The sequence below is a fragment of the Mixophyes fleayi genome, chromosome 1, assembly GCF_038048845.1.
Source record: "Mixophyes fleayi isolate aMixFle1 chromosome 1, aMixFle1.hap1, whole genome shotgun sequence".
Classification (NCBI taxonomy): domain Eukaryota; kingdom Metazoa; phylum Chordata; class Amphibia; order Anura; family Limnodynastidae; genus Mixophyes; species Mixophyes fleayi.
Window position 1 is genome coordinate 245,084,343 of NC_134402.1, and position 12,601 is coordinate 245,096,943.

Sequence of the window (12,601 nt, forward strand, 5' to 3'; positions counted from 1 at the left end):
TTTTACTAGAAAAACTATTCCTCACCTCTACCAGAAGGTTTGTAAAAATGTAATTATTGGGCTGCAAAATGCCATTCTACCCACTGTACACTTAACCACAGATATGTGGACAAGTGGAAGTGGCCAAACCAAAGATTATATGATTGTGACAGCCCACTGGGTTGGTGATTCGCCTTCACCAGCAGGAACAGCAGCAGCATGTACCCAAGTACGTCACATTTGTCAGAGGCAGGCTACTACGCCTTCACTAATAGGCATACAGTTGACAATCTGTTGCAGAAACTAAGGGATTTCATTGCAACATGGCTTGGACTATCCTCAGGATATGTCATTTCTGATAGTGCAACCAATATTGTGAGAGCATTACAGCTGGGTAAATTCAATCACATTCTCTGTTTTGCTCTCACAATAAACTTGGTGGTGCAGATCTTTTTAAAAAATGACAGGGATGTGCAGGAGATGCAGTCTGTGGACTGTAAAATATCTGGACATTTCCGGCATTCGGCAACAGCATGTAGGAGGTTACAGCAGCTACAAGAGCAATTTAATTTGGCCTGCCACCAACTGAAGCAAGAGGTGGTGACAAGGTGGAATTCCACCCTGTATATGCTTCGGAGGATGGAGGAACAGCGAAAAGCTATCCACGCTTACTCCACAAGCCATGACATTAAGAAAAGGGGGGGGGGGATATTTTAGTCAAGCGCAGTAGAGAATACTTTCCGTGTTGTGCAAGGTGCTGAAACCATTCGAAGTAGTCACCTGTTGAGTGAGTTCAGACTCTGATAGCTTGAGTCAAGTGATTCCCTTAATCAGACTTTTGGAAAAGCAGCTTGAGAAACTGAAGGAGGAGATCTAAACAAAGCAATTTTGCTAAGTATATCGGACTTGTAGATCAAGTACTTTATTCGCTTCACTAGGATCCAAGAGCCATCAAGATCTGGAAATCGGATCATTACATTTTGGCGACTGTGCTTAATCCTAGGTTTAACAGCTATGTTAACAGCTCTTTGTTTCCAACTGACCCAGATCTCAAGAGATGCAAGGAGTTCCTGTTGAGCAAGATGAAAGCTCAAGTGTTACCTGACAGGACATTGTCTCCTCCTTCAGTTTCTCAATCAACTGCTGCTTGGAAAAAACTTAGCTTTCCCAAGAGACCCAGGGATGATGCAGATGACTCAGCACAACATTTTTTTTACTCCTTTTTTTTTTGCTGTGCATGCCTTAACGAATCAGGCTACTATGTTTATAGGCAGCTTTTCACTTTATACAATGTAAACCAGCTGAAGTCTGTTCGAAGACAGATTTGATGGTACATGCTTGCTTATGTTAATAGTACAGTATCCTTTTTGTGTCTTTTTTTTTTTTTTCTTCATTTCCCCTCTACTACATTGCTTCCATTAATGCAAATCTGAAACCATATTTTTTTGTTTCTTGAAAGAATGTAGAACATATTACCCAAGGGAGCAAATTAATATGATATCCAGACTTCTATGGGATTTAAAAAAAATCATAAAATGGTAAATATAAGGTATGGCCATTTGTGATTTTATGTAGACCCTGCAATAGTGGTTAAACTAATTTATTTGTACCCTCTATTATTTATGGTGTTCTAGAAAAAATGGTCTCAGAAGCTGAACCCCCATTATACAAATTAGAGCTTTCCAGATCACCTAAAATAAAACAAAATAGTGTTGATTTTTTTGTTAAAATGGATTTACCATAATATTGTGTGGTTGATATTTCCCCCTTTATGTTTTTTTTTTTCTTGTGGTACTCACCATGCAGGAGATATTTTATATATGATAATAAGGATTTAATATGAAATGATGAAGCAGTGTGAATATCCTGCTTTTATGGCATCAATAAAGTCATTTTGTCTATTTCTATAGAGCTGCACATGTATGTGAGTTGCAGAATATGGAACTGGTTCAGAACAATGGGCATTGTTGAATTGCAGCGAGTTGCGGTGCAGTTATGCACCTTACTATGCACAATATGTAAACAAAGCTAAACAGTATTTGTGCTGGCAGGGGATGAAGTTGCTCATATATGAAACTCTTTCTTATGTTACGTGGTGAAGCAGGTCCTTTAAGCTACACACAACCTCCGCTCCGCTTCCTTTATGAGAGTAGCATAAGGCTCAGTCCTAGGTCATCTGCTATTCTCTATCTACACCACTTCTCCTGGAAAACTAATAAGCACCTTTTGGATTTCAGTATCATCTCTATGCAGATATTTATCTATCCTTTCCTGATTTTTCACCATCTGTGTTGTCTCGCGTTACTGACTGTCTTTCTGCCATTTCATCTTGGATGTCTTCTCGCCAAATCAAACTCAATCTTTCAAAAACTTTCTGTCTGACATTTCTATTTCTGTTGACAACATAACCATAAATGCCACCCGCAAGCTCTCTGCCTAGGTGTAATCCTGGAATCGCAACTATCCTTTGTTCCCCCACATCAACTCTCTATTTACATCATGCTGCATAATTCTAAAAAACATTAATTTATGCACTCATCATCTCCCGCATCGACTGTCGTAATTCCCTCCTTACTGGTCTTCCCAAAATCAGACTTGAACCCCTACAATCTATTTTGCACGCAGTGGCTAGCTTGATTTTCCTTGCAAATGGTTTTACATCTGCTGAGTCACTCTGTCAGTCTCTACATTGGCTGCCTGATTTTCAAAGAAACCAATATAAAATTCTTCTACTAACATACAAGGCCATCAACAAAATTGCACCGACATACATCTCCTCACTTTTCTCAAAATATCTCCCAACTCGACACCTCCGTTCTGCACAAGATCTACGTCTCTCTTCCACTCTCATCAGTTCCTCCCATTCTCGGTTACAGGACTTTTTTTGGGCTGCATCCACTTTATGGAATTCACTCCCTCGCATCACAAGACTTTCCTCAAACCTTCAAGCGTTCTCTGAAAAAACACCTATTCAGACAAGCTTATAGTATTCCTCTACCACCCTCTTTTTCTATTACCACCCTCCACACAGCTAACACAAGACAGCAACCATCTGACCAACATAGTTGTGTGACTGGGCATAAAACCCACTAAATACTTTGTAACCTTTGCATTCTAGCTGGACAAATATTCAATATGATGTAGCACTTACCCTTGTATATGAAACCATTGTCCCATAGATAAGGTAAGTTTGCGAGCAGGGCCCTCTTACTTCTCTGTCTGTATGTATTACCCAGTATTGTTTTATTACTGTTTGTTCCCCATTGTAAAGCGCTACAGAATCTGCTGGCGCTATATAAATAAATGATGATACACAGAGTGACCAGAAGCTTACATCATGAAGATGCAAGTAGGCAGGCACAAATTTAGTGCATTTTAGAAGAGAAATTTAAAATATTTGTCATGTGAAATCGAAAGGCAGTTGGAAGTTATAGAAAGATGAATAATGGTAAAATGAGCAGTATATGGAGAGACAACAAAATTATTTTATTTACAGATTTTGTAGTCCAAATGTGATGGTGGATGTGCTAAGCAGTAGTGACATTTTCACCTGTGGAAATCCAAGACAGCAGTAATACGCAGACTAGATGCTAAGATGGATCATAGACTGGTCAATGTTGTTATGAACATCTGTGTGTGCTGACCCATAATATTAGACACAGATGTACTCCACCGCTTAAGTCTTGCTTTTTATGTATGATGTTGTATGTAGCAGATCCTTGAGAGAATGGAGCAAGAGATCTCACAAAATGAGACCAATTGTTCAACAAGGCTCTTGTAGAAACTCAGTGGACTTGAATAAACAATGAATCAAAATCAAAACAAATGTACAAAAATGTGCTTGAAATGTCTTTCGCTAACATTAACTACTGGATAATATCCTATATTGATATGTCATTTTAGGCACTTTACACAAGGACTACATCACAAGTTTTCTTCCTTTCTTCTACTAGACAACAATAAAACTGTGTGTTCTCTGTCTCATATGCAGAATTATATAGTGTTCATACAGGAGGCAAGGATGGAATTTTTTACGCAAACAAATGATTGCCAGTATACTAGTCAGAACATCATGTACAGCTGGCATAAGTGCTTGTATAACCAGTATGGTGGTCTCCAGAAGAAATTGTGTTGCAAATTAAGCTTTTGTTCCACTCTGCATGTTATCAAACAATCTATGGTCAGGTGTCTGTTATGATTAACCTTGTCTAAGCTGCAACATTTTGGAACTCGCATTTTTCCTTTGTTAATGTTCTATATCTGTTAACTTTGAACTGACAAATATAAATCGCATGCAATCCCCTTGCTTTCCCAGTCACCTAATTTATTCATCCTGTAATTATATGAGTGATGGTGCTACCTTGATTGCTTCCCAAGGTTAAACAAGAGAGCTGAAATATGAAGAGATTAATAATCAAGGCAAACAGGATGTTGTCTTCAGTTAGTAGAATCACACACAAATCCATCTATAAATATTTTGTCACATACAATACTGTGCAAAAGTGGAAAACATGCTGCAAAGTAAGAATGCATTAAAAAAATGAAGTGTTAATAGTTTATTTTTATCAATGAACAAAATGCAAAGTGAATGAACAGAAGACAAATTTAAATCAAATCAATATTTGGTGTGACAACTCTTTGCCTTCAAAAGGGCATCCATTCTTCTAGGTACACTTGCACACAGTTTATGAAGGAACTCGGCAGGGAGGTTGTTCCAAACATCTTGTAGGACTAACCACAGATCTTCTGTGGATGTAGTAGGCTTGCTCAGATCCTTCCGTCTCTTCATGAAATCAGACAGACTCAATGATGACATCAGGGCTCTGTGGGGGTTATTTACGGAAAGCAAATGCAATTCTCACTGTTGTGCATGGTTACAGAGTGCATGCATTTGTCCAAATTGTTTGAATTGTATGATGAGATTGAGAGCCATACATGATGGAGGGGGAAATTGTATCTAAACAATATCTGTGATATATAAATATATAATTTCACTGTTTTCTTTATGATTTTGTGTTCTTAATATATGACCTGTTTAGTAAGCCCATCTGTATTAAGCACTGCCTCCTGGGTTCTTCATAGAGTATTAACCCAGTGTCTATTATAATTTAAGAATGCTCTGTTAAATAGCAATCTACTCTCTATGAAATATATTTTTAGATGTAATAGACGGATCGTATTTTCATTGTCGGGGCACATTAAATGGTAGAGTTGGTTATATGGACACTAAACCTAAAATAGTTATGATAATAATTTTATTTTTATATAGTTACCCAAACATTCCAATACCTTTACAGAACTTCATATGGTTGCCATTATAATTATTATGCAGCTGTTTGTATGCCACTTTTAGTTCTGCTTATCAGAATTCTGAACAGTAAAGTAAGTCTGCTATAAAAAAAAAAAACATCTAAACTGTTTTATCTCAAATATATTCAACTATTACAAATTTCTAAATATTGTTCAAATATATTTGTAAATGTAATTAGTATGTCCTTTATATGAGCAAGACTTTTCAATGTATGCAAAATGGAGTCATCCTTCCTTGTATTTTTTGGGAATATAAACATGACATATTGACTCATTGAATGTTGCATAGACAAAGCAATCTGAGTGCTGCCTGGCCAGAAGTGTCATCGTTGAACATTCTCCTGCCACAAACACGTATAGCTATTGTTGTGGTCTCCTCTCTCTCTCTCTCTCTCTCTCTCTCTCTCTCTCTCTCTCTCTCTCTGCGGCAGGCATCTCCTGTTGCCTAGAAACCATAGTAGTGTGTGTGCTGTTTAGGCAAGCTAAGAACACAGCATTGTAGATGGAAATTATCATATGCAGCCATTTAATACTATGCTAGCCAGAGCTGCATTCACAACGTATTTTATCTTGTCTTCTTCAAAACAAAGACTTGTCAAATAAGTTTGGGTGTTCAGGAAATGAGTTATTGGATTCAGAGAAGCAATACGAACAGCATTTCTTCATTGTAAAGATCATAAAATATTCCTATATTTAGTTACTCTTGCACCATGTTTTGGAAGGTGAAACCTTTTCTTCTCTTTTTTTTTTTTTTTTTCAATATCATAATGGGATTTTTATGCATGTAATTGTTTATGAAATATTATTTTTTTAAGTGCAATTGTGTTTAAGTGGAACTATTGTTTTAGGTAGATTGTTATTGTTATCAGTAGATGGCCAAATGCTTTTCTGAACCTCTTAGAATTGACTACATCATGTAATAGTATTTGTTCATTTTGTTTTACATTTGCTCATCTGCTCTATCCACCAGTAGGTGGCCTCTTCTGCACAGAAATGACACCATCATGAATATTTGTGTTCCTTTTATAAAAAGCATCAAATAATAAAACCACAGATTTGTACATCAGGCTTATTTATAGATTCCACATGGTGATTGCAAACAGAAGAAAAAATGCCATTGCTATGTATTTTTCTAATAATGGTCCATATATAAAATAATAAAATATATGGGGCATCTTAGATGTTAAACCCTTGCGGGCATTGCCCTCTCCACATATTATCTCTTATTGTCTGTCTCAAGTAATTGTTATGGTCCTTATTCAGAATTCTCTGGAAGTATACACCGCTGCTTTTCTAAACACAATATAAGAACAATTAGTAGGATTAGTCGAAAGAGTTGAACGTGCTTTTGATGAGGGCGGAAGAAAGTATAATTACTCTACTTTTCCACATTCTTGCTCTGCTCCCTGCCTTGCTAAGAAAGCCATGTGTGCTGCTCCAGTGTCTCCACAGAGGTCAGTGATCTCTATGTGAGCTTCCACTTTCCTCCCATTCAGCTCTTCTCACATGTGAATCAAGGGGAGACTAGTAATTCATGTGCACAAAGGTTCTGCAAACTATACCTAATGTTTCTGCACTACATGTAAGTAGCTATCATCTTGGTTTCTTCATTACAGATGAAGCATCATTTATAGACTAATAAAAAAAAACCTATGGACAAATAATTATGAAAATTTACAGAATTTTACTGCATTGCCAAGTTTTCCAGCGCGCTACACAGTGCATTTGTAGGAATGTGAATATAACCTGATTTCAATATCTGAAAATTGTTTCCTTTTTAACAGCTCTGGCCGGCAGCTAAGTGAGGTTTTCATACAACTCCCTTCTAGGAAAGAATTACCAGAGTATTATGAATTAATTCGCAAACCTGTTGACTTCAAAAAAATAAAGGTATGTCTCATTGTGATTTAAGAAATGTTACCACTGAAGGTTCCCATAAAAGCTGTGATTTGAATGACTAATTAGGCAGTTTGTGACCTAATTTATGGTCACTAATAAAAGTAATTGCTATCAAATTGTCTTGCTATCTTATAAGGACAATAGGTGAGGTTACGAAACTGCGTTTGAACCACTTTTGCTTACTTGTGATAGATCTACATGTGCAATTATGTCAGCTTATTACTGAATGTATTGTTATAATGTTTAATCGTGTATCAATTCCAGTGCCCTTGGTTTTGTTTGGTAGTAATTTTGGTATAGCCCTTATATATTTCCTTAGGCAGATATTCATATAGGTATACTAACCCTACTTCGTAACAGACTCGTACTCCAGCGAGTGACTGCACGTGGAACAGCTGTAATTCAGATGTCTTGACTCTGCTGTCATGTCTTATGCTGCTTTATCACAAATAATTTGTTGCAGTGATGTAACATGTCAAGTGAGCTGCGATCCTTCTATCACTTTTGTTTGGAATCTTGTTATCTTCAATGGACACGCAGGCACTAAGCTTCCATAGAGCATTTTTTTTTTACTGATTTTACAAACGGCACAAATAAACAACTTTTATGGCTACATGAGTTTAACTTATTGGTTGAACCATATTGTATACAACCAAAAACCAATTTATTTTAATAATGTTTGGTACTTCGGTGTAGCACACTAGCATAAGTTACATAGAGTATTATGAATAAAAATAAACTTTAATACTATATTTTGCCTTTAAACAATGGTAAATCAAAGACCAAAGGTTAACTATGATGGCCTACCCAGTTCCGATCCCTACATCAGGGTATGTTTTTTTTGTGTACCTGCATCCATAAGTCTATCTGAGCTCAAAGTAAAACATATGTGTTATAGGAAAGTGTAAAAGGATTGTGGCCGAGTAATGCACTTCAGTCCTAGGGATAAATTTATCAAATTGCTGGTATGAAAAGTGGAGATGTTGCCTATAGCAACCAATCAGATTCTAGCTATTATTTATTTACTACATTCTACAAAATGATAACTAGCATCTGTTTGGTTGCTAAAGGCAACATCTCCACTATTCAAACCCGCTGAAAACTCACAGCTTCATATATTTACCCCCTAGTCTTGGACTTTTTTGGAACAGCTGTAAATTGGAAAAGTTGGCATAAAGCTAACTTAAGGAACAAGTCTCCTTAGAGCTTCTAATGGGAAATATTTTCTGTGCTTAATTTATTTTTATTTTCCGCACCCAGCTGCCCCCAGTATATCACTTTATATTGAGCTGTAGATGTTAAGGGAGCTAAAATATGGGAACTCCATCAAACACTATAAGTATAACCGCTAATAGTTAGAACCTAAAGACAGTGGAACAGAGAAAAAAGATGTGTCTTAAATTTCTCCAAAGATGCTAAGCAGTTTCTCTCTCTGAGCAGCTATAGTGCCCTCGTTGTATACTTCCTGCTACAATCGTTTTTGTACTTCGCTGTTTTCTTTGGGTGGATTTTGAAGCATTTACAACAAGAATCTGCCGTCTGCAACACATGTTTGTTACACCTATGTTTTTCTTTTTACCATTAGTTTACCATTTTCTATAGTATTGTCGCTGTATCTATTTTTTACCTTTTAGTCGTAATCCTCTGTGGGAGTAACAAGTGTTGTAATCTGACCACAAGTAGCTGAATCTATTCTAACATAAAAGGGGATATTTGTAAAAGGTGAGGTGTCATCTAAATGCTTCAAACCACTGCCTACATTATTTATTATGATATTATACTTGAATGCCAAGATATTACTCAGTGCTGTACAGTTATCAGGGGAATTTTGATACAGATTGTATACAATGATGAAAGTGGATGTTGCTCTAACCAAACCAGTTTGCAGTTTGATTTTATTACACAATCTTATTGTCGCTTGATTTTCCTTTTACTTTTTTTCAATTAATAGGAAAGAATTCGCAATCATAAATACAGAAGTATAAGTGACCTAGAGAAGGATGTCATGTTGTTGTGCCACAATGCACAGACATTCAACTTGGAAGGATCACAGGTTAGTATTGTTATGTCTGTTGCTCATATTGGAACAATAGATGGATGTGAATTTGCTGCTTAGAATGTGCTCTTAAGGAACATGTTATTACATGTATTACATGATGATATTAACATACAAACATTGAAAATGTGTACAGGTCTTGTGGATATTGTAGTGTTTTCTGTTGAAATATATATCTCAAATAATTAACCATCTACAGAGCTGCATCTCTTGCTGAGCTATAAACCCTACTGTCTTTAATCTTTGACTAATGCTGGCCACATATGATCAGACCTTGTCATTTATGTGCCGAGCAAAAGGATCCTTTTCCAGTTTGGCCAATTAAATTGGACAGCTCTCTGACCATGTAGATAACCACCTATTCATAGGCCTAGATCACTCCTCTCTGTCAACGAGACTTTTTATGCATGCCCAAAAAAGATTCAGGCAATTTTCAATTGGATTGTTCTCAGGCATACCATTTATTTTGAGGCACTTGACGCTATCTAGACAATTTGCCATTATTATTCTAATATACTGCTTGTTCAAAGCTCATTTATATCATCTTCATGGGTCAAATTTGTATGTTTCAATGTCTTAATTGTATTTTGAAATTTTCACAGCTTTCTAAATAGCTTTATATATTAAATGCTATGCTATCTATAATTTTTCTAGATATCACAAAATAAATATGATAAAAAATACATTTCTCTTTCATCCATCTGGGGGACACTCCTTAACCATGGGGGGGAGGAGTCTGGCACCCAAAGAGTTAACTTTTTTCAGCTGACAGCATATCACCCCCGCCAATTCCCACATACCTCAGTTTGAATTGGGTGCCCTTGGAAGAAGATTGCACCTGAAGAGCTCCAAGAGAGACAGTGAACAGGGTTCACTGATATAGGTTTTTTCCTTTTCTTTTGCAGTTTTTTTTCTTTTGACAGTGGCGAGAGGCAGTGCACGAGTCAGCTCCGTGCAAACGGAGCTGACTCGTGGGAGAAGCGCCTGTCGGGGGGGGGGGGGGGGGGGGCGGCCGGCCGCCCCGCCCCGCTGACAGAGAGGTAAGAAGCGCTTCTCACAGCGGGAAGCAGCCGGCAAGAGACTCTCCCCGCTGATGCAGGACGGGCGCTGCCATTAGGCAGAGAGCGCCTTTACTGCTGAGGTTCCCCGGAAGCCAGCTGGAGTATACCAAGTTCCTCCTCCCATGGGGATGGCAGTGAATTCTTGAGGATGGCGCGCTTTGAATAGCACTAGCGGGGAACACATTCTAACAGGTTTTCCCCTAATATAAGAGAAAGGGCAAAACGCTGTTAAAGTAAACAACACAGAAGAAGAGCCAGTGGAAGGGGAATGTGTTTGAGGAACACCGCTTCCCCCCCTGCTGAGTGAGCATGTGGAAGATCCCTTTTTTACGCCAAAGTTCAAAAGGAGGACAGATGCAACAGTCATTTGGAGAGAAGTGCACTGTTGACACATATCTTCCACGCTAAGTATCACTTTGTTTCTTCTGTGTATGCATGTGTTTTATAAGACTTAGAGGTGTTGAGAGAACTGTGTTTAAGGAAAACTATAAAGTTCTCCAAACCTGTCTTATTTAATCAGAAATACTATGATATGTTAAATAACCTAGTCTGTATTTTCTGATAAAGGTTGTGGAAGTGTTTGGGCGTGCCAAACATATTGTCTGTTCCAAATGTAATGCTAAATGGGCCCAGGTGCTGCAGCCTTTCAGCTTGACTAATTATACCTTATACTCTCTATATAGAAGAAAAGGAACAGAAATACTATCTTTTGACTGGTTCATAGATAAATATGTACCTGTATTTTGCGGTGTGGTAGCAAAATGTGAGAAAGATAAAGCAACAGGATTTCACCTAAGTAGAATGGGGAAATCGCTGTTAGCAGAGACACAGAAGGAGATTCCAGTGGTAGGGGAATGTGTTGAGAAGCACCTCTTCCCCTCCCCCGCTGAGTGAGCACGTGGAAGATCCCTTTTTGGCGCCAAGCTTTAAAGGAGGACAGTTGCAGCAGTCATTTGAAGAGAAGTGCACTGTTGACACATATCTTCCCCGCTGAGTATCACTTTTATTTCTTCTATGTGTATGTGTGTGCATGTGTAGACATGTATATTATAAGACAATGATGTGTTGAGAGAACTGTTTATGAGAAAACTATAAAGTTCTCCAAGCCTGTCTTATTTAAATCAGAAATACTATGATATGTTAATATAACCTAATCTGTATTTTCTGATAAATTGGAGAAGTGTTTGTGAATTTTGAAAAGTGATTTAGTTTTTCTTATCTTGTGATCGCAGATAAAAGCAAAACACGTACCAAACATAATGTCTGTTCAAAATGTAATATTAAACTAACAAGTGAACGGCTGGATCAGGGGGGGCTCTCACAGGAGCCACAGTGCAGGCTGCACCAGCAGCCTATAGACACCTCCACCATAACGGTAGATCCTCCTGAGTGGGCTGCTTAACACAGGGAGTTAATACCCTTGTAAATCTGTTATCTAAACCAGTTGAGGTCCCAGCTACATCTGTGGTTTCTCAGGGTATAACAGTAGGAATGACAAATGAGTCATTTTCCCCAGGGGTCGGTGTATTTCCCTCCCGGGGGTTTCCCAGATGGGAGAGGTGGGTTGGTCAGCGGTGGCTAAAAGCCTGGACCGGCTTACCCATCTACTGGAGAACCCCAGACACAAGCGTAGTGTTAAAAGACGTAGACAAACAGCTAAAGCGCTGTGGTCAGTGTCAAACTCTAAGAGTTCCTGAGAGGAGGAGGGGGAATTGTTGGACGATTCAGATGTGTCCATTATAGAGTCAGAAGGAAACTCTAGGCACCAGGGTATGGACGATCTGGTAAGAGCAGTTCGTCAGACCCTGGGGTTTGCTGAAGTAGAGGAGACGAAGTCCTTGGACCGCTCCCTCTTTAAGAAGGCTTCTAAGCAGGTGGTCAGGTTCCCTCCCTCAGTTGAGTTGAGGGATATTGTAGAGGCCTCTTGGAAATATCCAGATAAAAGGTTCTCTATGCCAAGGAAGTTTGGCGTATTGTATCCCCTTCAGGAGGAGGATATGACCCGTTGGGAACAGGTGGCAAAGGTAGATACACCTGTGGCGAGATTGGTTCGTCAGACTACACTACCTGTACCAGGGTCAGCGACCTTACAGGACGCGACTGACAAGAAATTAGAATCCCTGCTGAAGTCGATCTTCTCGGCCGCCGGTATTAGCCTCAGGCCAGCATTGTCCTCTACCTGGGTAGCTAGGGCCATGGAAGTCTGGGCAGGGCAGTTAGTCTGCCTTGCAGGATTCAGATTAATGCCTCTGGCAATGCAGCTAAGGGAGGCAGCAGGCTATGCATATGAAGCGGC

The 12,601-nt window shown here is 38.6% G+C and overlaps 1 protein-coding gene across 13 annotated transcripts in view; it reads left to right on the plus strand.

Annotated features, from left to right (window-relative positions):
* The window catches only part of SMARCA2 (SWI/SNF related BAF chromatin remodeling complex subunit ATPase 2), a 165,276-nt gene that overhangs the window by 144,098 nt on the left and 8,577 nt on the right, over nucleotides 1-12,601 (plus strand). For all 13 annotated transcript variants that reach the window (XM_075208910.1, XM_075208824.1, XM_075208873.1 and 10 more), the window contains 2 exons: nucleotides 7,074-7,179; nucleotides 9,140-9,241. In XM_075208910.1, the coding sequence (XP_075065011.1) occupies nucleotides 7,074-7,179; nucleotides 9,140-9,241 (208 nt within the window). The remainder of the gene's footprint in view (nucleotides 1-7,073; nucleotides 7,180-9,139; nucleotides 9,242-12,601) is intronic.